The sequence below is a fragment of the Arvicola amphibius genome, chromosome 2 (assembly GCF_903992535.2).
Source record: "Arvicola amphibius chromosome 2, mArvAmp1.2, whole genome shotgun sequence".
Taxonomy (NCBI): domain Eukaryota; kingdom Metazoa; phylum Chordata; class Mammalia; order Rodentia; family Cricetidae; genus Arvicola; species Arvicola amphibius.
This window is the reverse complement of record NC_052048.2, coordinates 132,778,694-132,800,891: the sequence shown is the minus strand read 5'-3', so window position 1 is coordinate 132,800,891 and position 22,198 is coordinate 132,778,694. Positions and strand designations below refer to the sequence as shown.

The 22,198-nt window shown below is 41.6% G+C and overlaps 1 protein-coding gene across 5 annotated transcripts in view; it reads right to left on the bottom strand.

Annotated features, from left to right (window-relative positions):
* Dtnb (dystrobrevin beta) overlaps positions 1 to 22,198 on the bottom strand; it is a 195,196-nt gene that overhangs the window by 149,574 nt on the left and 23,424 nt on the right. For all 5 annotated transcript variants that reach the window (XR_005284272.1, XR_005284273.1, XR_005284274.1 and 2 more), the window contains exons 3-5: positions 21,162 to 21,242; positions 15,760 to 15,973; positions 2,327 to 2,412 (exon numbers count right to left, since the gene is read on the bottom strand). Coding sequence is in view for 2 of the 5 variants with exons in the window: in XM_038318843.1 (XP_038174771.1) it covers positions 2,327 to 2,412; positions 15,760 to 15,973; positions 21,162 to 21,242 (381 nt within the window). In the remaining 3 variants the exon portion in view is untranslated. The remainder of the gene's footprint in view (positions 1 to 2,326; positions 2,413 to 15,759; positions 15,974 to 21,161; positions 21,243 to 22,198) is intronic.

Sequence of the window (22,198 nt, the reverse complement as noted above, 5' to 3'; positions counted from 1 at the left end):
TCAGACCAAAGCACAAATGTTTGTGAAGTCATTTAAGGTGATATTTTGATATTAAAACACGTCAAAGCCGGGCGGTGGTGGCGCACGCCTTTAATCCCAGCACTCGGGAGGCAGAGGCAGGCGGATCACTGTGAGTTCGAGGCCAGCCTGGTCTACAAGAGCTAGTTCCAGGACAGGCTCTAAAAAAGCTACAGAGAAACCCTGTCTCGAAAAACCAAAAAAAAAAAAAAAAAAAAAAAAAAAAAAAAAAAAGAAAGAAAGAAAGAAAAAAGAAAAAAAAAAACACGGAGGCAAGGGCTTGAGAGACAATGGCCCAGCAGTAAAAAAAAAAATCACTTGCTTTCTTACAGGGGACCTCCTATAATTCCAGTTCCAGTAGGCTCCTGTACCAATGTGATATACATACAGACAAACAGGTACAAACATATACACATAAACAATAAATAATAAAAGTGGAGGGGGAAATAAAGGAAAAGTTTTAGTTAAAAAATTCTAAACAGCAGGGCTGGAGAGATGACTCAGCAGTCATCTCTGGCTGCTCTTCCAGAGGACCCAAGTTCAATTCCCAGCACCCACGTGGTGGATCACAACTGTCTGCAGCTCCAGTTCCAGAGGGGATCTGAGACACCCTCACAAACATAACACTAGTGGACATAAAACAAAAAATAATAATAATAAATAAATCTTTGAAAAATTCTAAAAGGCAAGAAGCAGAAGTTAAAATAAGAAGAAATAATGCTGAGGTGTATCCCACACAGTAGAGGCTTCATATCGTGGGACCTTCACTGGAGGTAACAGAATGCAGTCAGGAGGAAGAGGCTGCAGAGTGGATGGGAACGAAACCCACAAATGGGAGAAGAAAGTAAATAAAGAAATTACATCTGGAGGTCACCAAGCAGTACTACACTTCCCTTTTGCCTATGCCGTAATCCAGCCACCTCAACCAGAGAGAGCACGTCGGGGAATGAGAACCAGGGGGACAGGTTCCCGTGGCGGTCCAAACTGACCATCTGAGACAGGCTTTGGGTGCGTCTCCCAGGATACCCACTTAAGGAGGATTACGTGTGTGGTGCTTCTGTCAGTGACATACGGGAACAAGCAGAGAGAGCTTGAAAGACAGGGCACCTCTAACAACATCAAATCAGCCAGTGACAGAAAACACAACCAAAATCACTAGCCCAAACAACAAATAAAATCTGAAAAAGCTCAGGATAGCCAACCCCTGAACAACACAGATTTCAAATGCTGAGGGCCACTTAGAAAAGGTTTCTTCTTTTTCTTCCTTTTTTTTATTCTTTTATGGAGATTTCTTTTGAAAAGGAGAATATGGGTGAAATTACATTTCATGCAAACATAGAAAGTCACAATTCTGTCTTTTTAAAATGATGTAGTTATCTATGTGTGTGCATCATGAAACTCACGGAGACTGGTCCTCTCACTCATCGTTTGAGTTCTGGGGTCCTGTCAGGCTTCTGACAAGCACTTTAATCTCGAGTCATCCCTCCCACAACACACATAATTCCAGCGCCTCACCAACACCCACACTTCCCTTTTACTTCTCGGAAACATGGCTCCTGGCCCTAAGTGTGTCCCTGCCATAGCAGTGTTAGCACAGCAGAGAAAAGAACAGCTTGAAACCAGGCTCTGAATGTAGACGATACCCCTGCTGTTGCCCTCTATCAGGGAAGCACACGTATGAATGTGGTGCACATGCCAACAATCAGGTACAGACAGACGCCTAACCTGGGGATAAGTAAAACCCACAAGCAGCAAAACTAAATAGCTATGAATGGCAACCTGTGTTAAAGGAAAAACAAACAAACCAGAAACAAAAAGCAAGTAACAGCAATAAAAGGAAAAGCAGCTGGGAAGGAACAGGACAGGCTGGGAGGGGGAGCAGGCTGTCAGCTTCTGAGTAGCTGAGCCTGGCTAAGAAACAGTTTGAGCACAGCAAAATATCACCTGGCAAAGAATGCAGCTATAAGAAGAAGGCTAAACTTGATCGAGCCTAGTAAAAGCAATTACATTTATTTTCTAACTAAAAACATAATCATCTCCAATCACATTTACTAATATGGAAAGCATTTTTAAGGGTTTTTTAAATGTGAATATCATTGTTCTGAACTCCAGTTTTCTCACTTTAAAAACCCTAACAAGAAGTGCAGTCGGCTTATGTGTCTGAACAGTAGGTGGCACAGCTCACGTATCTGGAGCCAGCTGCTGCAACAGAGCCTCCTCCAAAATTCTTACAACATTCATTCACTTAAAATTGTTTAGACATCCTAATTTGAAAATAAAAACTTTTAAGTAATATGAAAATACTTACATCTCAATTTGTCCAGCATTTTTCCACCACACATGGTTGCTAACATAGCTTTAACTGAAAATACGGTCAACTTGCCTCGGCCCTCACTGCAAAATAAATATTAGAAATAATTGCTATCTGGAACCACAAAAACTATCAAACACATCTCTAAACTGAGCAACTAAGAAATTGATTCCTGCCCTTACATGCTTTAACTTTACCACATTTATAAACTCTGGTTTCTCATCCTTTGTAGAAGTAAGGTTCATCTATAATTGTCAGAGACAGCTAAAGCTAACAGGTCAACTGAAGGCACATTTTACAAACAGCTTGGAATCTCTGTTGATCTGTAGGAACGAACCAAATGGATGAGCCAGAATCGACTTTCTTATTAACAAAACATTAAATCTATAGCCGGAGCAATAGTAAGTGGTCAAAATTGAAAGAGCACCAGTTTAGATATAATTTACAAATATGCCCTAGCATCAGAATAACGGTGATTTATTATTGCACACGAAACACCAGGCACACGCAGCTATGAAGATTTCATAGTATGTTTATCTTTGTTTATCTTCTAACAGTCTTCAAGTAACAATGTTAAGTATTTATTCTCCCATATACCACTGTAAGGGAGTGAAGGGGAAGGTAACCCTGGTCCTTTAGGACTGGAAAGAAGAAAAGGAGAACATAATGAACACTAAGCAACATCACCAGAGAGTCATCCTTTCAGCCACACCTGCTTTCACTGCAGAAGAAAAACTTCACCAGCGGGTTAAAGTCAGCACCTGAGGTCAACAGTGGGCCTTTGGGGATATTTTATAAAGTCTATGATCATAAAGCTTCACGATAACTTAGAGTAAAACACCACCTTTGCAGCAAAGAAAGATTACCATGTTGTTTTGAAAAAGCAAACGACCCGTTATACTCTATAGAGCACAGAGAATGTTTCCCAGACTGGGGATGCAGCTCACTGTAGAGCGAGCCCTGAGTCAATCTCCAGTGCAGGAAACAAGAAAACACAGTGCTTACCCCGTTTCCAACCTTCCTTGTATCTGAAAAGTTCACATCCGAGAAGAACAAGGTCTGCACGTCATTTTAATTACAGCTGAGTTCTTAACTATGACATCGCATAGAGCTTATTAAAACAACAAACCCTGTAACTATCTAAAACAAGGAAGGGGTTTTTAGAAATATATAATTCTTCAGAAATAAAGACAGTGTTCTATATGTGAGGAATATGGGTCTCAAATGATGAGAAATTCCTGTCAAGCAACCGTTATTCCATTGTGCAAGAAAAGGCAGTGTCTAAAAAATCATTAGTGAAGTTTAAAAAGTGTACTGTCAAAAAATGTAGGTGAGGTCTTCCCAGTCCATGGCAATTTGGAACTCATTCTGAAGCCCAGGCTGGCTTTGAACTTAAAGCATCCTCCTATGTCGGTCTCCCAAATGTTGGGGTTTCAGGCATGCACTACTACACCCAATACAAAATGGATTTTCAGAAGGATCAAAACCATTCCTGAATAAAACATAAAAGTCAAACCAGTGGCATAAGAACTGAGGGTGAGGGCCTAAGGATGCTGAGGAAGCTGAGCGCAGCCTAGAGCAGTGGTTCTCAACCTTCCCAACGCTGCCACCCTTCCACACAGGTCCTCAACGTTGTGCTGACCCCCAACCATAAAATTATTTTTGTTGCTACTTTGTAACTGTAATTTTGCTACTGCTATAGATCATAATACAAAGGGTTTTCCAGTGGTCTTAGGTGAGCTCTGTGAAAGGGTCGTGGCCCACAGGTTGAGAACCACTGGCCTAGAGCAAATGCATAGGCCCTGGGAAACGTGTATGAAAGAATGCTCTCCCCCCAACCCATCACAACTACAGGTCTCAAAGTGATTATTAACACTGTTCTGATGGGATAGAAAGGAAATTATTAAAAAGTCCTCATGTGTCTGAGGTTTTCTAGACAGAACAAGCAAGAGAAACACAATTATTTCTTTATGTCAACTGGGCCCTTAACAAAAGAGACAATACACACAGGGGACTGGGGAGGTAGGTAAAGGATAAAACTGTTCCACTCTTTTCCCAAAGAATTCACACAGTCAAGAATCCTAGGGCTGGAGAGATGGCTCAGAGGTTAAGAGCATTGCCTGCTCTTCCAAAGTTCCTGAGTTCAATTCCCAGCAACCACATGGTGGCTCACAACCATCTGTAATGGGGTCTGGTGCCCTCTTCTGGCCTTCAGGCATACACGCAGACAGAATATTGTATACATAATAAATAAATAAATAAATATATTTTAAAAAAAAAAAAGAATCCTAGAATGACTGCTGAAGACAACACTTACCTGTCTCATTGAGCTTGGAGAAGTAAAGCTGGTACCTAAGAACCAGCATGTTTGCCTAGTATGAACTCAAGTCCTGGGTTCAATTCCCAGCACCACATAAACCAGGAATGGTGGGTGGCACATATCTATGATCTCAGCACTCAGGAGGTGGTGGGAGGAGTTTAAGGCCATTTAAAATAAACCAATACAAGAAAAACTGTTATTCACAGCAGACAGTAAAGCCAGGATTGGCAGCACACACCTGAAATTGTTATCTATATAGGAGGCTTTGAGGCTGTAGGTTGGTGGCAGCCTGAATGCAGTAAGAATCTGTCTCAAAAGAAAAATAAAGATGGGGTAGAGATGTAACTCAGTGGTAGAACACTTGCCTAGTAATCCCTAGTATTAAAGGGGGGAAAAGCAATGTACAGACAGAATAAAGTTAGTGCCAGAGTACAACCTAGCAAAATGCTACAACAGAGAGAGAAAGTAGAGCCAGAGAAAGATGGCTCAGTGGTTATGAGGTTATATTCCAGAGGATATGGCTTTGGCTTCCAGCACCCACGTCGTGGCTCACAACCATCTGTAACTTCAGTTTCAGGGAATCTGAGGACACTGCACACACATGGTGCACAGACACACATGCAAGCAAAACAACCACACACATAAACTTAAAAAAAAAAGAAAAATGTATTTTTGCATATGTACTCTACATGCAGAAGCCATGTGTAAAGGGGTACTGAGAATAACAGCTTGATTCCACAACGGGAGGAGGCAAACAGACTTAACCAAAGAAGTTGGTCACTTCTCACTGGAAAAAGATTCGCAAGTCAATTACCCAAGCATCCAATTTACAGCTATGGGGGGTTGGTTGTCAGCAAATCAAACTCCAGACTGAAAATGGAAAATGAATATAAATAAAAGCAGAAACTAATGAAACTGAAAATAAAAATAGGAAAAAATAAGAAAAATAAAGAGCTAGTGTTTGGGCAGATCACTAATTATATCAATAAATCCTTAGCAAAACTGTGGAGAAAAAAGATACAAATTACCAGATTAAGAATGAAACAGGGCATTTCCAACACTGCAGAGGAGCGAACAATCCCTTCTCCTAGACTCTAAATTTGACAAAATAAGTTTCTCTGCAAGAATGAAACAGGGCAGGGCTTGGGGAAATGGCTCCTCGAGTCAAGTGCTTACTCAGCGAGCAGGAGGGCCTGAACCAGGACCCTTGGCCCCACGTGAAAAGCCAGGTGTGGCAGCACATGTCTGTAACCCCAGCAAGAGGAGGTGGGGACATGAGGATCATTTTGATTCTGACACCACCATCAACCTGCTAGACAGACTGAAGGCTCGATCCCTTGGACTTCAGAAGCCAATTCCAAGAAGTAGGTAGGGAGTTAACACGTACGGTTGACTGGCTATACATCAGGGGTCCCTGTAACTTCCTCCATGGGTCTGACCAATTCACAGGATTTAGGGAAACTATTTATGTTCAGACATTTATTCTCAGGGTACACGAAGAGGAAAGCACACGAACAGAAGGATGTGAAATGATACAGAGGATCTGTGGCAATGAGTGCGTCCAGCCATCCAGAGGCTCTCAAACTCAGTCCTCTGGAGAGGTATGAAGCTTCACCAGGTACACATGACTGGTTAAGTCACTGCAGGCTAGCATCGGACTCAATCTCTTTAATACCCAAGGCTGGGGACCGAAGCTGCAAGTTCCAACTGTAATCACTGTGCCCACTGGCAACTGGCTTCCCTCCTGAGGTTGTCCAGGAGCCCATCAAGATCATCGGATTAGAACAACAGATGTTCTCACCTAGGAAGTTGGGGACGTTGGGAACTATATCAGATATCCCTGTGACTTAGAAAATTTGTCAGGAGCCAGCGTCAAAGACAAAAGATTACCTCAGTTCTACCATCAGCAAGGGTATTAGGAGTTCGACCTCAGTGAGCAAAGCAAAGACTATACATAAAAACAGAAGATTTCCCCTAGTGCCCACAGCTCCTAGAAACTGTCAGGAGTGAGGGCACAGACCAAGATGCAACTCATTATTTCACAAATCTAAAGATCCTAAAAGAATATTTTTATAGAAGTCAACAAAATAGTTGTGTTTTCTTAGAGCTCTCCTTTAGAAGATATCTGAAAATACTATTTGGATGACTAAAGCTCACCATTATTTTTTAAACTCTTCCCATTATTGTAATAGGCACCCAAGGCTGATTACTACCAACACAACGTTCAGGGTGCCTAGCTACATCCTATACATTGTTTTTTTTTCTTTTTCTTTTCATCCTATACATTCTTAACCCTAAAGACCTAGCATTTCTCCATAAACTAATCTCCCTCATACTCACTATGATCCTTGGTCTCAAAAAGCCCTACTTTTCTCAGTATTTAAAATTCTTCAGTTGCACTGGAGAGATTGCTCAGTGGTTAAAACACTGGGTGCACTTCCAGAGACGCCAGGTTCAATTCCCAGCATCCACATGACAGCTAACAAGCATCTGTGACCCCATTTCCAAGGATTTTAAGTCCTCTTCTGGCCTCTGTGGGTACTGCATGCACATGGTAGACCAGACATGCAGACAAGCAAGACATCCATCACATAAAAGAAAAATAAGTCGCCAAAACATTTTAAAACCTCCTTTAGCTGTATTTATATATTTTCTCTCTTATTGTTTTATAAATATCTTTTTGGCTCCAAATCTCACTTTCTCCCTTCAAAAAGACAATGTGACATCTATTGTTGCTGAGGAACAGAAACTGATGTCACCTGTACAGAGAAGGGATGTGTAATCGTTCCCAGCTACTAGCAAAAGAGACAGATCAAGCTTCATCTCTTCAGTGGAGGTGAACAGAACCTCCGTAAACTCAGCATGGTAACTCTTACCAATGCCAGGACATTTTACTTCTAAAGATTGTTCTAGTAATGAGCGCTTATTCAGCATTTTCCTAATCTTCAAAACACATTAGAAACAGTATTTTAGCCAGGTAGTGGTGGTGCACGCCTTTAATCCCAGCACTTGGGAGGCAGAGGCAGGTGGATCCTTGTGAGTTTGAGGCCAGCCTGGTCTACAAGAGCTAGTTCCAGGACAGGCTCCAAAGCTACAGAGAAACCCAACTCGAAAAAACGAAAGAGAGAAAGGGAGGGGGGAGAGAGAGAGAGAGAGAGAGAGAGAGAGAGAGAGAGAGAGAGAGAGAGAGCGAGAGAGAAACAAACACTATTTTAAATACTTTGTATCTTGTATTCTAAACATTCTCTGACTGTTCTATATAGTACTTTGCTGTGGGACAATGGTCTTGTGCCCTGTAAAGATTTGTCACTTGTATTAGTTTAATAAAATGCTAATTGGCCAGTAGCTGGGCAGGAAGTATAGGTGGGGCAACAAGAATAGAAGAATTCTGGGAAGAAGAAAGGTTCAGTCTGCAGTCATCACTCAGACGCAGAGGAAGCAAGATGAGAATGTCTCAATGATTAAAGGTACCAAGCCACGTGGCTAACACAGACAAGAATTATGGGTTAATTTAAGATGTAAGAGTCAGTTAATAAGAAAGCCTGAGCTAATAGGCCAACTAGTTTATAATTAATGTAGGCCATTGTGTGTTTCTTTGGGACTGAACAAAAGTGGGACCAGGCAGGACAGAAACCTCTGTCAACAGTACTTCTATATATTCTATATTCAAATATAGAAAAGAATATGTAATTCTTGATTAGTGTTCTACAGCAGCACTAAAACACCATTCATCAGGATAATAACTAGAGCCGGGAGGGGGTGGTGCACGCCTTTAATCCAAGCACTCAGGAGGCAGAGGCAGGTGGATCTCTGTGAACTCAAGGCCAGCCTGGTTTACAGGGTGAGTTCTAGGACAGCCAGGGCTGTTATACAAAGAAACCCTCTCTCAAAGGGGGAAAAAAGACAGAAAGAAAAAGAAATGTTGGGCTGGAGAGATGGCTGAGTGACTAAGAGCACTGGTTCCCTTCCAAATGACCTGGGGTCTATTCTCATCACACGCATAGACACAACATATGTAATTCCACTTCCAGGAGATCTGACACCTTCTGGCTTCCATGAATGCTGTATGTATGTGCTACATAGATACATACATACATACATACATATATATATATATGTATATATATATATATACAGGCAAAACACTCATACACATAAAATAATAAAATAGTTGTGGTGGCCTTTAATCTCAGTACTGGGGAGGCAGAAGCAGGTGGATTTCTGTGGGTTCAAGGACAGCCTGGTCTACAAAGCTATAAAGTGAAACCCCGTATCCAAAAAAAAAATACTAAAACAACAAAATAAAACCCCTTAGCTCCCCTCTCTTCACTATTTGCTTGCTAAACCAAACTTCAGCACTGACCTCTTCGTCACGAACAATTTTCTTGGCTACTTATCATATAGGGGCAGTTCCCAAAGCAAAGAAAGCATTACTTTCATTTTTCTGATGGTTCAGTAAAGCTCGGTATGCCTCCTCTACAATTAGGGGCAGGAAGAAACCGTAGTCACATGGAAGCCGCACCCTGTGATCCTGCATCCAGCTGCTGCTTCTGGGAAGAACTCACCCTTTACCCTTCCCAGCTAGCATCTAGAATTACTCTACGGACCCTGTAAAGTTCCGTAAGAACTGAGCAGTGGGCAGTCGCTCGCCAAAGCCTCACAAAGGTTCATGTCCTACACTTCTGATGTAAAAGAGAAGCTTCCTTCACAAGTAATTCTTTTCAAGCAAGATTTGGAAAACGTTTCAGCAACTCACTGACATAGCCTATCATAGCTGGGAGCTAATCAGTAGGTCAACATTTTAAATGTAACACGAGTACATATTAACCCCATCCAAAGACTAAAATGAAAGGATGGAAAGAAGCTTGTTATTTTAGCCCCACCCAAACAGCAGCCTGCACCAAGCACTCGTCCCCACAAGGAGCAAGTCTCTACCTTAAACTACTCCATGATTCATTTCCCCGTGTCTGTTAATTTACAGACTGAAAATAAGCCTTGCATGCGACTTCTAAAAGGGGTTCTTAATATCCACGACTGAGAAAGCACCATGATTAGCTCTGGGCCAAGCCAGGCAGACAGTGAATCACCCTGGATAAACAGTGATGTTTTCATACACAGGCACCTTCAGAAGCACCTGCAAACCTCACCTGCGCCATTTGCATGGGAGACTGTTCGCTTCCATTTAATAAAGCCTCAAATTCTACCTATTTTTTGATTATCTAACCTCATCTGGGAGATTGGCTGTGCAGTACCTAATAAGAGTTTGATATTCAACTTAATATTTTTGAAGCAGGACTGCCGGGAGCGTTTTTCACTTAAATGAACTGTTTCTTCCTCTTCAGCAAACAACTGTGGATGCTGCCAACCGTGAATTATATTCTTAGATGCAAACAGATTTGTACTTTACAAATACTGCCACCAGCCCGGGCGATCACGCAATGCTGCTCTCAAAAAAAGAGCCCTTCTCTTTGATTTCCAGAAACTCATATTTTTCCAATTAATCATAATTTTAAAAACTTCACAGTGAATAGATTATGCAATAATCAACTGCAAGTCGAGAATCCACTTAACGGAAAAGTCAAACAGCTTAATCAAGTAAAAATCAGCTTCAGGTATTACTTGATTTTCTTACAGATACCTGCAGCTTTTCATTTTGGTCTTACAGCCCCGTATCAGGAATCCACCACTGCGCGTACTTTAGAGTCAAAGACATGAAGTAAACCTCTGTCCTCACAGCTTCAACCTCATCTGTTCACTTATATGCTCTGAAAAAGGCACTGCATAAATGAAAGCCAAAGCCAAGAACAGCCAAGAACTACAGATCCTCAAAGGGATCAAAGTGGGGCTGGTGATATTAAGGAAAAGGACCTGAGGTAAACTCTGAGAAGGAGAAAAGATTTGGGAAAAGCTGGAGAGATGGCTCCGCAGTTAAGAGCACTGCCTGCTCTTCCAAAGGTCCCGAGTTCAATTCCCAGCAACCACATGGTGGCTCACAACCATCTGTAATGAGGCCTGGTGCCCTCTTCTGGCCTCTGCAGGCATACATGCAGACAGAACACTGTATACATAATAAATGAATGAATCAATGAATGAATGAATGAATTTTTAAAAAGGATTTGGAAGAAAAAGAGACTGGGAATTCTTGAGGTAGGGTTGTGGTGGAGCTGGGAGAGAAATATATAAATACTTTATAGAGAGAAATACTTTATACAGTACCCCATTGTATAAAGAGAGAAATAATAACTCCATGTGGAAAAGAGGAGTAGCTTGTGGGGCACACAGTGGGCTCATCAGGATACAGGTGGTGGCACCCAGTCTGGCAGGATGAAGTGATGACAGACCTCCTCCACCTGGCCCTCAGCACGGTTATCTCTCTTCTTTTACACTAGGTTCTCCCTTAGGATCACACTGTTCTAATACAGCTAGCGCCAGTCGCTCACGCTCTATCATGTCATGGAAAATTCCTAGCAAGGCTGCAATAAATCCTCCAGGGTTAGATCTACTGTTACGGGAGGTTTTCCCACTTGCACTCAAACTCAGTTTTCTGTGCTTTTCTAGTTGTCTTGAGGACACCTGAGGAAGAGGGGCAATGCAGGTACAGAACATACACAGATATGAAACATCCGTGCTGCCCAGGATGGCGCAACTTTGCTTAGAGACCACTGCTATTATCTGTTTCCAGAACCGTCCACACTGCTGGTCGAGCAGCTCAGAATTTAAGGAATACATTGTTGTTTGTAAGAAATGGAGGACTCTGCTGCTTACTCTGCACTTGGTAGGAGGGAGGCACACTGACTGGCTGTGTGTACCCAGAGCTTCACAAATGCTAATGGTTTAAACATTCACTACTAAGACGGAGCTATGAAATCTTTTTAATGTATCCAAATTAAACTTCAAAAACACAACTTTAAAATGACTGCAGTCTGATTTTTAAACTATATATAATTTTTTCATATAACTCCATCACAAACTACATACATACCAGTGGCCCCAACTTGTTGACTTAATGACTTTCTTTTTTACTTGATGGGTATAAAATTGACATGTATTCCATAGAAATCAGACTTTGAATTTCAATTCTTTCCTAAGATGCAGTTCAGCCCATTTGAGCGCTCTCTTCCTCTGTGCTGGGCAAAGCAACAAGCTATAGTTCCCAAGGAGTCATGGGATCGTGATTGATGAGATGATATGCTAGATACGTCTAAAGAAACTGAGCCATTAAAGTAGAAACATTAATAAACAAGATTGAGGTCATTCATTATGCCAACAGTCAGAAAAGAGAAAAACGTAAGAGGTAACATTTGAAGAAACAATGGGCTTCAAGCAATGACAAATTGATTCTAACCAACCTTTCTACGAAACAAAGGAGAGGGGGGTGAGGGAGAGAAAAACAACCTGTAAATCCCCCTAAGCAGCACCAAGAATGAATAAGTTCCAACAGAGGAGAGGCTGGAGGCCCTGGGAGGTCAGCCTGTGCATTCCACAATACCTGGACTCACTCTTCTCATGCAAGAGACTAGGATTCTGAGGGAGGACCCATGTTACTGTGGATGGAAGGCCCTGAAGCTCGACCTAAAGATGGTGGTGTGCAAAGGACATCAGGGCCTCAGCCAAGGGCAGACTCGGAATCAGAAGGGAGGTCATCCCAGACTTCCAGGGTCTCTAGGCACCTGGCAGAAGCACACACATATCCCTACCTAGAGAGAAATGGTCCCCAAGATCTAAAATAACTGTCACATAATAACATTTAAAATAACAATGGTATTACACAACATTTGGCACATGATAAATAAAAATAACTCAGGTAGGAAGACAGTAAAAGTGAAAAATAAAAAAATAAGTAACACAAAAATCATCATATAAAATTCAGATATTAGGCTGAAGCACAGGAATATAAAGAATGAAGTTTATCATATTCGAGAAATAAAAAACAATGATGAAATATTTGGCAGAAAACAGAATTTTTTAAGCTTTCAAATATCTGACAGATTCTCAAACTAAAAAGAAGGTCATTAAAATTAACACTGAAAGGTAAACAGAGATTAGACAGTCGTCTTGAAAATAAATACCTAGAAAATATATTAGAAGGAAAAAATAGAACAAAGTCCAAAGAGAAAACATAGCAAATTCACAAAAGATGGTGAGAGAAAATATGACAGATATAAGAAAGAACATTATACGCAACTTAGAATTTCACAGAGGGGGAGAAAACTGTGAAGAACCATGAAAATGAAATGAGAAATGTAAGCACGCATGGCATTATCAAACAACCTACTGCAAAAGCCTAAACAAAAAATATCAGCGGGGTAAATACAACACCTGTGCCGACTGTTTTCACTGCTCCTGTGGTTCTCACTCGGTCCCACACACAGATACCTGCACTCTTTTGGTTCTCAAACTGCATTTAAAACTCTCATCTTTTAAAAAAATAAAATAAATAAATCCTCAGGAAATATTCACTGAAGGAACAAAACCCTATACTCCGATTGTCCCTAGCATATACAGGAGTTTTATAATCTACGATATCAGGAAACATCAGGACAAAAATATTGATATATATCTGAAGATGAAAAGAAGTTAAGATCAACTAATTATTGAATTTAATTTCTAATTTTGAAGAATTATGGATACAAAGTACGAAAGATTCAATTAAAATAAATGGCTAGGTAATCTATATATCAAAGGAACGCCCTCGCCTAAGCAATAAATACGCCCATTCAATAAAATGGCTAAACCTTGAAGAATTTAATGACTACATGCTTGGATATACAAGAAAGAAAAAAATTCAAATAATCAGATCCTTTCTTGTGTCCAGTACAAGGACACCAATTTTAGGTTTCTGGAGAGCCAAGTTCTTATCAGATCTCAGCATTAGTAACGATGTGATAATATATTCTGACATATTGACCTGACAATTACCAAGCCACCTCCAACAGAGTACATCCCTTTCTCCTCTCAGTTCATCTCCCTGCATTTGCTAGTTCTGGCAGGCTCTTCCATTCATGTTTCCTCCCTTTCGCACGCCCACCCCCTCTCTTAGCAGTACTAGGGAGTAAATCTGGAGGGCACCACACAGCCCCAGTCCTTCTCTGTGTCTTCTGATAAACTGTCTAGTTATTCTTCCTCTCTTCCCCATGAGTGTGTTTGTTTGTATGTGCCACACACAAGTGAATGTGTGGTTGTGTGAAGCCATGCATAGACAGGCAGAAGCCAGGAGACGGCTACCAATCTCTCTCTACCTTCCTGCCTTGAGACAGGGTCTCTCACTGAACTGGAAGCTCACAGCTTTGCTAGGTTGGCTGGACAGCAAGCTCTCATACCTACCTGTCTCAATCTACCCAAGACTGAGGTTATGGGCAATGGCAGCCACACCCTTCTTTCTGTGTAACTGGTGGGGCTTCAAACTGCAGCTCCAGGATTTCAAGTGTGCCCAACATTTTTTATGTCAACTCTGGCGATTATACTGAAGTCCTCCCCAGTCCAGACTCACAATTTTTAATCCCCACTCACCTTTTTAGATAGTAAGGTAATTTTTATTACTACATTTTAAAAATTGTTTTTTGAACTGATTTGTGTTGTGTAAGCCTGGAACTGGCTGACTTCCTGGATTAGGGCCGTGATAAGAAGCTATGTAGTCATAACGAGTAACAATTTCTAGCAAGGGTTTTAGATTGCAGGAGTTGGGCCTTAGAGAGTACAAGATTAACTTAATCCACAACCCTATTTTTAAAATGATTTTAGGATTCTGGGACTTTTTAAATTTCGAATATCTTTAAATAATTTTCTACCAAATGGAAAAAATATCTAACATGATAACATGAACATATTATGGATCTGGGGAAAGCCTAAAATGCTTGTATACAAATGACTACAAAAAAAAAAAAAAAAGGAACGCCTAAAATGTAACCTGGCTTTGACACTGTAGGAGCCAGCCATGATAAGCTAAATGTGAACAGATCACCCAAAGGAAGTTCTCTACTTCCAACCATTATCACCTGCCAGTGTAGGACTCAGCCATCCATAAGTTTAATGGAGGCCTGAGTCTCAGTAGTTTACCCTGAAGCAATACCCGGTTGCAGGAAGGACCATAAACTAAGATTATCTGAGCACCACCCAAGAACAGACCATCCAAAGGAAATGCCTAACATTCCAACCGCTGTAGATAGGATCACCTCCCAGCACACACTCACCAGGGCACCCCTAAAAAGTCAGCCAATCAGAGGCCCTAGACCTCAGAAAACCCTCACCCCCACCTTTACTACCATAAAAACCCAACTCTAACTGAGCTCAGGGCTCTCCGTTTATTCCAATACATGGACATGCGGGGAGACCAAGTTTGCAAACTTACATAAAATAAAGGCTCTTTGCTTTTACATACGGGTTCAGTCTCCTTGTTGGCTTTTGGGGGACTTCTGGATTTGGGCATAACAGACATATCCATACTTTCTCACTAATTCACAGGATTTTTGCTACAATAACATATAACTAACATCATTTTACAAATGCATAAACTCAACATAAATCTATATAGAGAGAAAGCAAGAGAATTTATCCATCCAATGGTCAATAGAACAACCTTGAGAAGAAACAGGAACTCCTGGCTCCTGGAACAGAACCATTCCTCCGCGTGGCATCCCTTAGGATTTGTTTGGCTTGGCGTGGCTTTGTTTTTTACAGCAGAGGAAATCCTTTCCATTTTAATTTCAATACACTAAAGTGGTCTCTTGCTCCTGCTGTAAAGTCTACCATACAGTAATCGAATTGGAAAAGTCTGAAACAGATTCCTAGGTGTTTATGAGAAAACCTCAGTCTAAAGGCATTTGGTGTTAAAGAGCGATTAGCCTGAAAGTCAACCAGAAAGCCACATCAGCATGGTCAAAGGTGAAGCATTTCCTAATTCTTAGAGAGTGAACAGGTCTGCTGAAGTGTCAATCATTTTATCAGACAGTACGACACAAGTGGGTGATTCCCCGTCTATTACAGAGCTCATCTGTGGCACGCCAGAGGAACCTCAGCTGTGGCTCTAAGCTGACAACAGTTAGCAAGGCCATGTGGAAAGGGGGCGATGAAGAGATGGGCAGATTTAAAAGCGAGCACGTGAGGTACTAGCCTGTCATAGGCGGCGATCATGAAGTTGAGGAGGAGGCTGATGGACTGCCCCACGCTGATTTGGTAGGTGGAAGGAAGGCGCTTGTTCAGCTGATAGTAGATGGAGGAGATGACGGTCTCGAGGCGGGACACGCTGATCTCAGTGCTGTGGTCCAGTGTGTTAAGGCCATTGTCTCGGAAAGCTTCAATCATGTTCCAGATATCAACGAGATGAACTAAACCAAAGAAGATAAGCTGTCAACAATTTTAAGGCACAGTGCCACCCCACAAACTAATCAACTAATTTTTTAAGCTTTAAAAAAAAAAAAAAAAAAAAAACTCAGCTGGGAGTGGTGGCTCACACCTTTAATCCCAGCACTTAGGGGGCAGAGGCAGGTGGATCCATAGAGAAATGCTAACGGAAGGAAGGAAGGAAGGAAGGAAGGAAGGAAGGAAGGAAGGAAGGAAGGAAGGAAGGAAGAGAAAAGGGGAATGGGAAAGGAAAGGGAAGGAAAGGAAGAAACTCTTTAGCCAACACTGAGAAACCCATTCCATGACAGGATACAGAATGTTCTCTGTGGACATAAAGGAGCTGCCCCGGACAGGGCTGACCCTGAGACTTCATTCAAGTAACTGGTGTTTCAGGTCTTTATAAATAGTGACCCTGTTACCTTTATCAGTTGATGATATGAAAGGAAAAATAAATCAAGAATTACTCATAAGAACCTTCCTCTTCTAAAACACAATTTTGCTACATTTATTTAAGTGTAGGGCTATTGATAGGCAGGTGGGTAGATGTGTGCACGCCACAGCACACATACAGAGGTCAAAGGACGATGTTTAAGCGTTGCTTCTCTCTTTCCACCCTGTGGATTCTGGGGATTCAACTCAAGTCATCCATCAGGCTAGGTGACAAGTGCCTTTACCCATTGAGACAGCCCAATTTTCAGCTTGTTTAGCAATTTGCTACATCATCCTGAATCACCTTTATTGTATTAGTCTGGCAACTTCAGCAACATTTATATCTCAAACTTTACTCTCTATGGCCAAGAAACTGGGTGATTGGTAATCAGAGAGTAAGAGTACTTATTGTACGAACATGAGGACCTGAGTTCAAATCCCAAGCACCCCTGTAAAAGGCCAGGTATGTGACAACCAGGTATATGCTCCTGGCCAGGTCCTGCACAGCTTGCACCAGGGTCTAGCCAGACAAAGACTATTACAGAAAACCACAACCAATAATATTGCAGAAAAGAAGCAAGGGATCGTGTGTGGCAGTCACAACTGATACACCTACAACATAACTCCTCCGTCTAAGGCTCAGAGAACAGGGGTGGAAAGTCTACAAGAGTCAGAGGACCAGGAAATATGCTGTGAGATGTGTCTTCTAGCTAGGACAGGAAGCTACACCATGAAGTCTCAACAACAAGGCCGCCCAAACAAGATTTCAACAAGGACAACACCAAGAGACATGCCAACAGGGAAGAAAAACATCTTATGGGGCCTGAACCCTGGATAAAGAACTATAGACAACTAGGGAATACTGAAGCAGGAGAAATTGTCCCAAGGAACGAGGCCCCAGATTGGTCATCTGACACCAAGTAGTCAGCTCTGAGACATAAACATGAGAAATATACAGACTGGGTAAATTGTATTTACATATTTAGGAATACACACATACATGCACACAACCACAATAGCAACAATTAAAGAAAACAAGACCACAAATTCAAGAAACAGTAGGAGGGTACATGGGAAAATTCAGAGAAAGGAAAGGGCAGGGGGAACAAACTCAATGAAGAACGTATGTATATGTATTTTTCTCCATGTATGCCTGTGCATGATGAGCACACAGTGTCCACAGATGCCAAAGGACAGAAGGGGGACTCCAATCCCCTAGAACTGAACCTACAGACAGTCGTGAGCCATCATGTGGGTACTGGGAATAGAGCCCAGGTTTACTGAAAGAAGGGCAAGTGCTTTTAACTACTGAGCCATCTCTACACCCACAGCGGGACTTACTGTAAAGCTATAATGATGGCTATCAGTTGATGATCTTCCTGCATTCCCCAGGGAGCACAGAGGCTGTCCATGGATGTTCTCGCAACATTACTAGGAACCATCTTCTACTCTTCTTTTTAAAAAAATTTGATATCTTTACTTTCAGTGTATGACTGTTTTGCCTTGCGTGTGTGTTTATTCGCCACATGTGTGCCTGGTCTCTGTGGAAGTTAGAAGGGGGCATCAGATCCCCTCAAACAGGAGTTACAGGTGGCTGGGTAGTCACTGTGTGGGTGCTGGGGGTTGAACACAGGTCCTCTGCAAGAGCAGCCAGTGCTCTTAACCACTTGAGTCCTCTCTCCAGCCCCTATACATGTCTCCTAACAAATGAATGCAGACCTTCGGCAGTGAAGAAAAAGGGTGACTTTTCAATAAGCAGTTTAAGGGCAATAGAAACAGACACAGACAACACTGAAAGTTAATTCCATTTATGCTGTACACCCACACACAGAAAAACTCACAACAGAATGTACAGTACTTGGACAAGGAAAAGAATAAAATGTTTAGAACATTACTATGGTGACTTGAATAAGAATGGACCCATAGGCTCATATATTTGAATAGTTCTACCAACCTGGTAGAACTATTTGGAAAGCCTTGTTGGAGGAGGTATGTCACTGGAGTGGGACTTTGATGTTTCAAATACCCATGTCATTCTCAGTTAGCTCTCTCTGTCCCATGCTCATAGTATCAAGACGTTAGCTCTCAGTACTGCTACAGCATCGCTTGCCCGCCTGCTGCCATGTTCCCCACTGTGATAAACATAGACATGCCTTTAAAACTGTGAGCCTCCAATAAACTGTTTCTTCTATAAATTGGTTTGGTCATGGTATCTTAGCACAGCCACACCTACACACATCACACTCTCCAAGAATAATTATGGGAAAAATTACAAAACCTTTCAAACAGTCGCTCTAAGACAGCAGTTTTCAAACACTCTGGCCACTTGGAAATACTTAATCTCAATCTCCCTGTTACTCATGCACATGCATGCACATAGATACACAAGTCTCAAAAGCACTTTTTAAACCTAGCTGCACTCCAATAGCTTCTTTTTCTCTATTCTTTCGCATTATACACTTTATATTAGTTACAGACCATCAAAGTGACTTCATGAAGCACTAATCATCCATAATCTGAAAATTAATGGTTTAGAAATGACAATGAAAGAAACATGGCTGTAATCCAAGAGGATATGACAAGCTCTAGGAATTTAGGATTTATAACTCTTTTTTTTTTCTAATTGAGACAGCGTCTCATTATGTAACCCTAGCTAGCATGGAACTTGATATGTAGACCAGGTTGGTCCTTGAGTTCACAGAGATCTGCCTGCCTCTAAGGTGTGCACCACCACACCCAGAACCTGGCAGGATATTTAATTCTTTTCTTTTCATTTATTTGTTTGTTTGTTTATGTATATAGGTGTTTTATCTGCATGGACATCTGCACACCAAAAGAAGGGATCAGATCCTACAAGATCTGATGTTATAGACATTTGCAAGCCACAATGTGGGTGCTGGGAATTGAACTCAGGACCTCTGGAAAAGCTCTTAACCACTGACCATCTCTCCACTCACCCAACCCCCCTTTTGCGGGGGAGGAGGGAAGATTTTCAAGACAGGGTTTCTCTGTAGCTTTTGGAGCCTGTCCTTGAACTTGCTCTGTAGACCAGGCTTGAACTCACAAAGATCCACCTGTTTCTGCCTCCCGAGTACTGGGATTAGAGGTAGGCACCACCACTATCACCCGGCTCCACCCACCCCCTTTTAAAAGATTTACTTATTTATGTATGTAAGAAGGATTTTTAAGTCTTACACATGACAGAAGTTATCAAATGTAAAATGACTTGCTAAAGTCACTTGCTTTTATTTTTGTTTTTTTAGAAATAGGTGACATTGATTTTTTAATATTTATTTATTTTATGTACATGAGTGCTCTGTCTTCATGAACACCAGAAGGGGAATCAGTTCCCATTACAGGTGGTTGTGAGCCACCATGTGGTCGCTGGAAATTGAACTCAGGACCTCTGGAAGAGCAGCCAGTGCTCTTAACCATTGAGCCATCTCTCCAGCCTGAGTCACTTGTTTTTAACAAACAGTAAAACTCAGTCTTTTAAAACAGATTTTCCAGGCTAGAGAGACAGGCTTCACAGCTCAGCAAGTAAAAGCAAATGTGCAAACCTTGAGGATCTGAGTTTGGAATCTGGAACCCACATGGTGGAAAGAAAGAAATGATTCCTAGAAGTTGTCCTCTGCCCTCTGTGAACTATAGCATGAACATACACACACATGCACACACAGAGAAACATATAAAATGAAAATGTAATAAAAAAACAGATTCCAGCAACATTACTTATAGTATCAATTTTATTGAGCACTTTAAGGGAAACAGGAATATATCGACAAATGCACTCCATTTACAAAGCTTGTATTCTGATAAGTATTTTAGATAAAGAGAATTAATTGGGGCTGGAGAGTTGGTTCAGTGGTTAAGAGCACTTACTGCTCTTCCACAGGACCCAGGTTCAGATCCCAGCACCCATGTCAGGTGGCTCACAGCTGCCACTAACCCCAGCTCTACGGGATCCTATGCCTCTGGCTGCTGTGGAATAATCTTTTTGTACACTGTGAAGATGTGTCTTTGCCAAGGCACCTTCTGACTGGTTTAACAAAAGGCTAAATGGCCAGTAGTTAGGAAAGCAGAGGTAGGCAGGAGAGCCAGACAGGGAGAACGATAGGAAGAAGAGGACTGGAGTTGGCAGCCAGACACAGAGGAAGCAGAAGATAAATATGCCATGCTGTAAAAGGTACCACCATGTGGTAGAACATAGATAAGAAATAGGGGTTATTTTAAGTTATAAGAGCTAGTCAGTAATAAGCCTAAGCTATCAGTTGAGCATTTATAATTAATAATAAGTCTATATGTGGTTATTTAGGAGCCAGCTAGTGGGACAGAGCTGAATGGCAGAACAGAAAAGCTCCGCCTACATCTGGCCTCTGGGGGCATCTGTACTTGTGTGCACGAACTCAGATGCAGACATACACTTATACACATAATTTAAGAATAATAAAGATAGCCGGGCGGAGGTGGCGCACGCCTTTAATCCCAGCACTCGGGAGGCAGAGGAAGGTGGATCTCTGAGTTCGAGGCCAGCCTGGTCTACAAGAGCTAGTTCCAGGACAGGCTCTAGAAACTACAGGGAAACCCTGTCTCGAAAAACCAATAAAAGAATAATAAAGATAAATTCTTTACAAAAAGACAAACAGAGTTCAACTAACCTTATAGTATGCTTGGAAGATATCAAAATTATTTCATAACTTCAGGAAACCTATCTGCCCATCAAAGAAATAAGAAATGACTTACGGTTGCATCGCTTCTGTACAAATCGTAACTTGCAAGCTGTTCTGTACGTTGACAGTCGTATGACATCAAAATTCTGAGCACCTAGAAAGAGGACACAGTAAAAGGCTGAGCTGTGTTGAGCAGTTCGTTGCTGTACAGTAGAAGTGTGGTTCCACTGTGACATACACAGAGAGGAAAGAAGAAAAGCGTGCCTGTGCACACAACACGCCCAGACACTGCCAGTGTTGTCTTAGGCTACACACGAGAACTCCGAGAGGATGAACACTCGGTGTCTTTAGTCAGTGAGCTGCAGGATTAGGAAGGGACAGCAGAGGGTAATGCAGAAAACGGTGGAGTCAAGAAAGTAAACCCCAACACTCGGGAGACAGAGGCAAACGGATCTCTGTGAGTTCGAGGCCAGCCTGGTCTACAAGAGCTAGTTCTAGGACAGGCTCCAAAGCTACAGAGAAACCCTGTCTCAAAAAACCAAAAAAAAAAAAAAAAAAAAAAAAAAAAAAAAAAAAAAAAAAAAAAAAAAAAAAAAAAAAAAAAAGATAATCAAAGAAGAATATCTCAGTCACAATCAAGTAAAGGGAGATTAAAGAAGGAAAAAAGTAATAAAGGACTAAATTGTACTGGGGAGATGGCTCAGTTAGTAAAGTGCTAGTTACACAAGGACCTGAGTTCAGATCCTCAGTATCCTACGGCTCACCAGCCAGCTAGCCTGTAATCCCTGAGCCTCAGGCCCCAGTGAGAAACTCAAAAATATAAACAAAACAAAATGCAAATTTACACACACATGCACCAGTATCTACACAAATACATACACATGCACACACAGGCTAGACAGAACTGAAGTATGAAGCCATCAAAAATAAAATGCAATAATGTTGATATACAGAGATTAAACAGAATGAAGCAGTAATGAGGCAAAAGCTAGTCATACTGGCTCCCGCGCCCCTACCCTTGATACTGAAGATTGAACCTGGGTCTCACTGTATGCTAACTCGCCACTGCACTATATGCCCAGCCCCAGACTGTAAAACAATCTGCTGTTT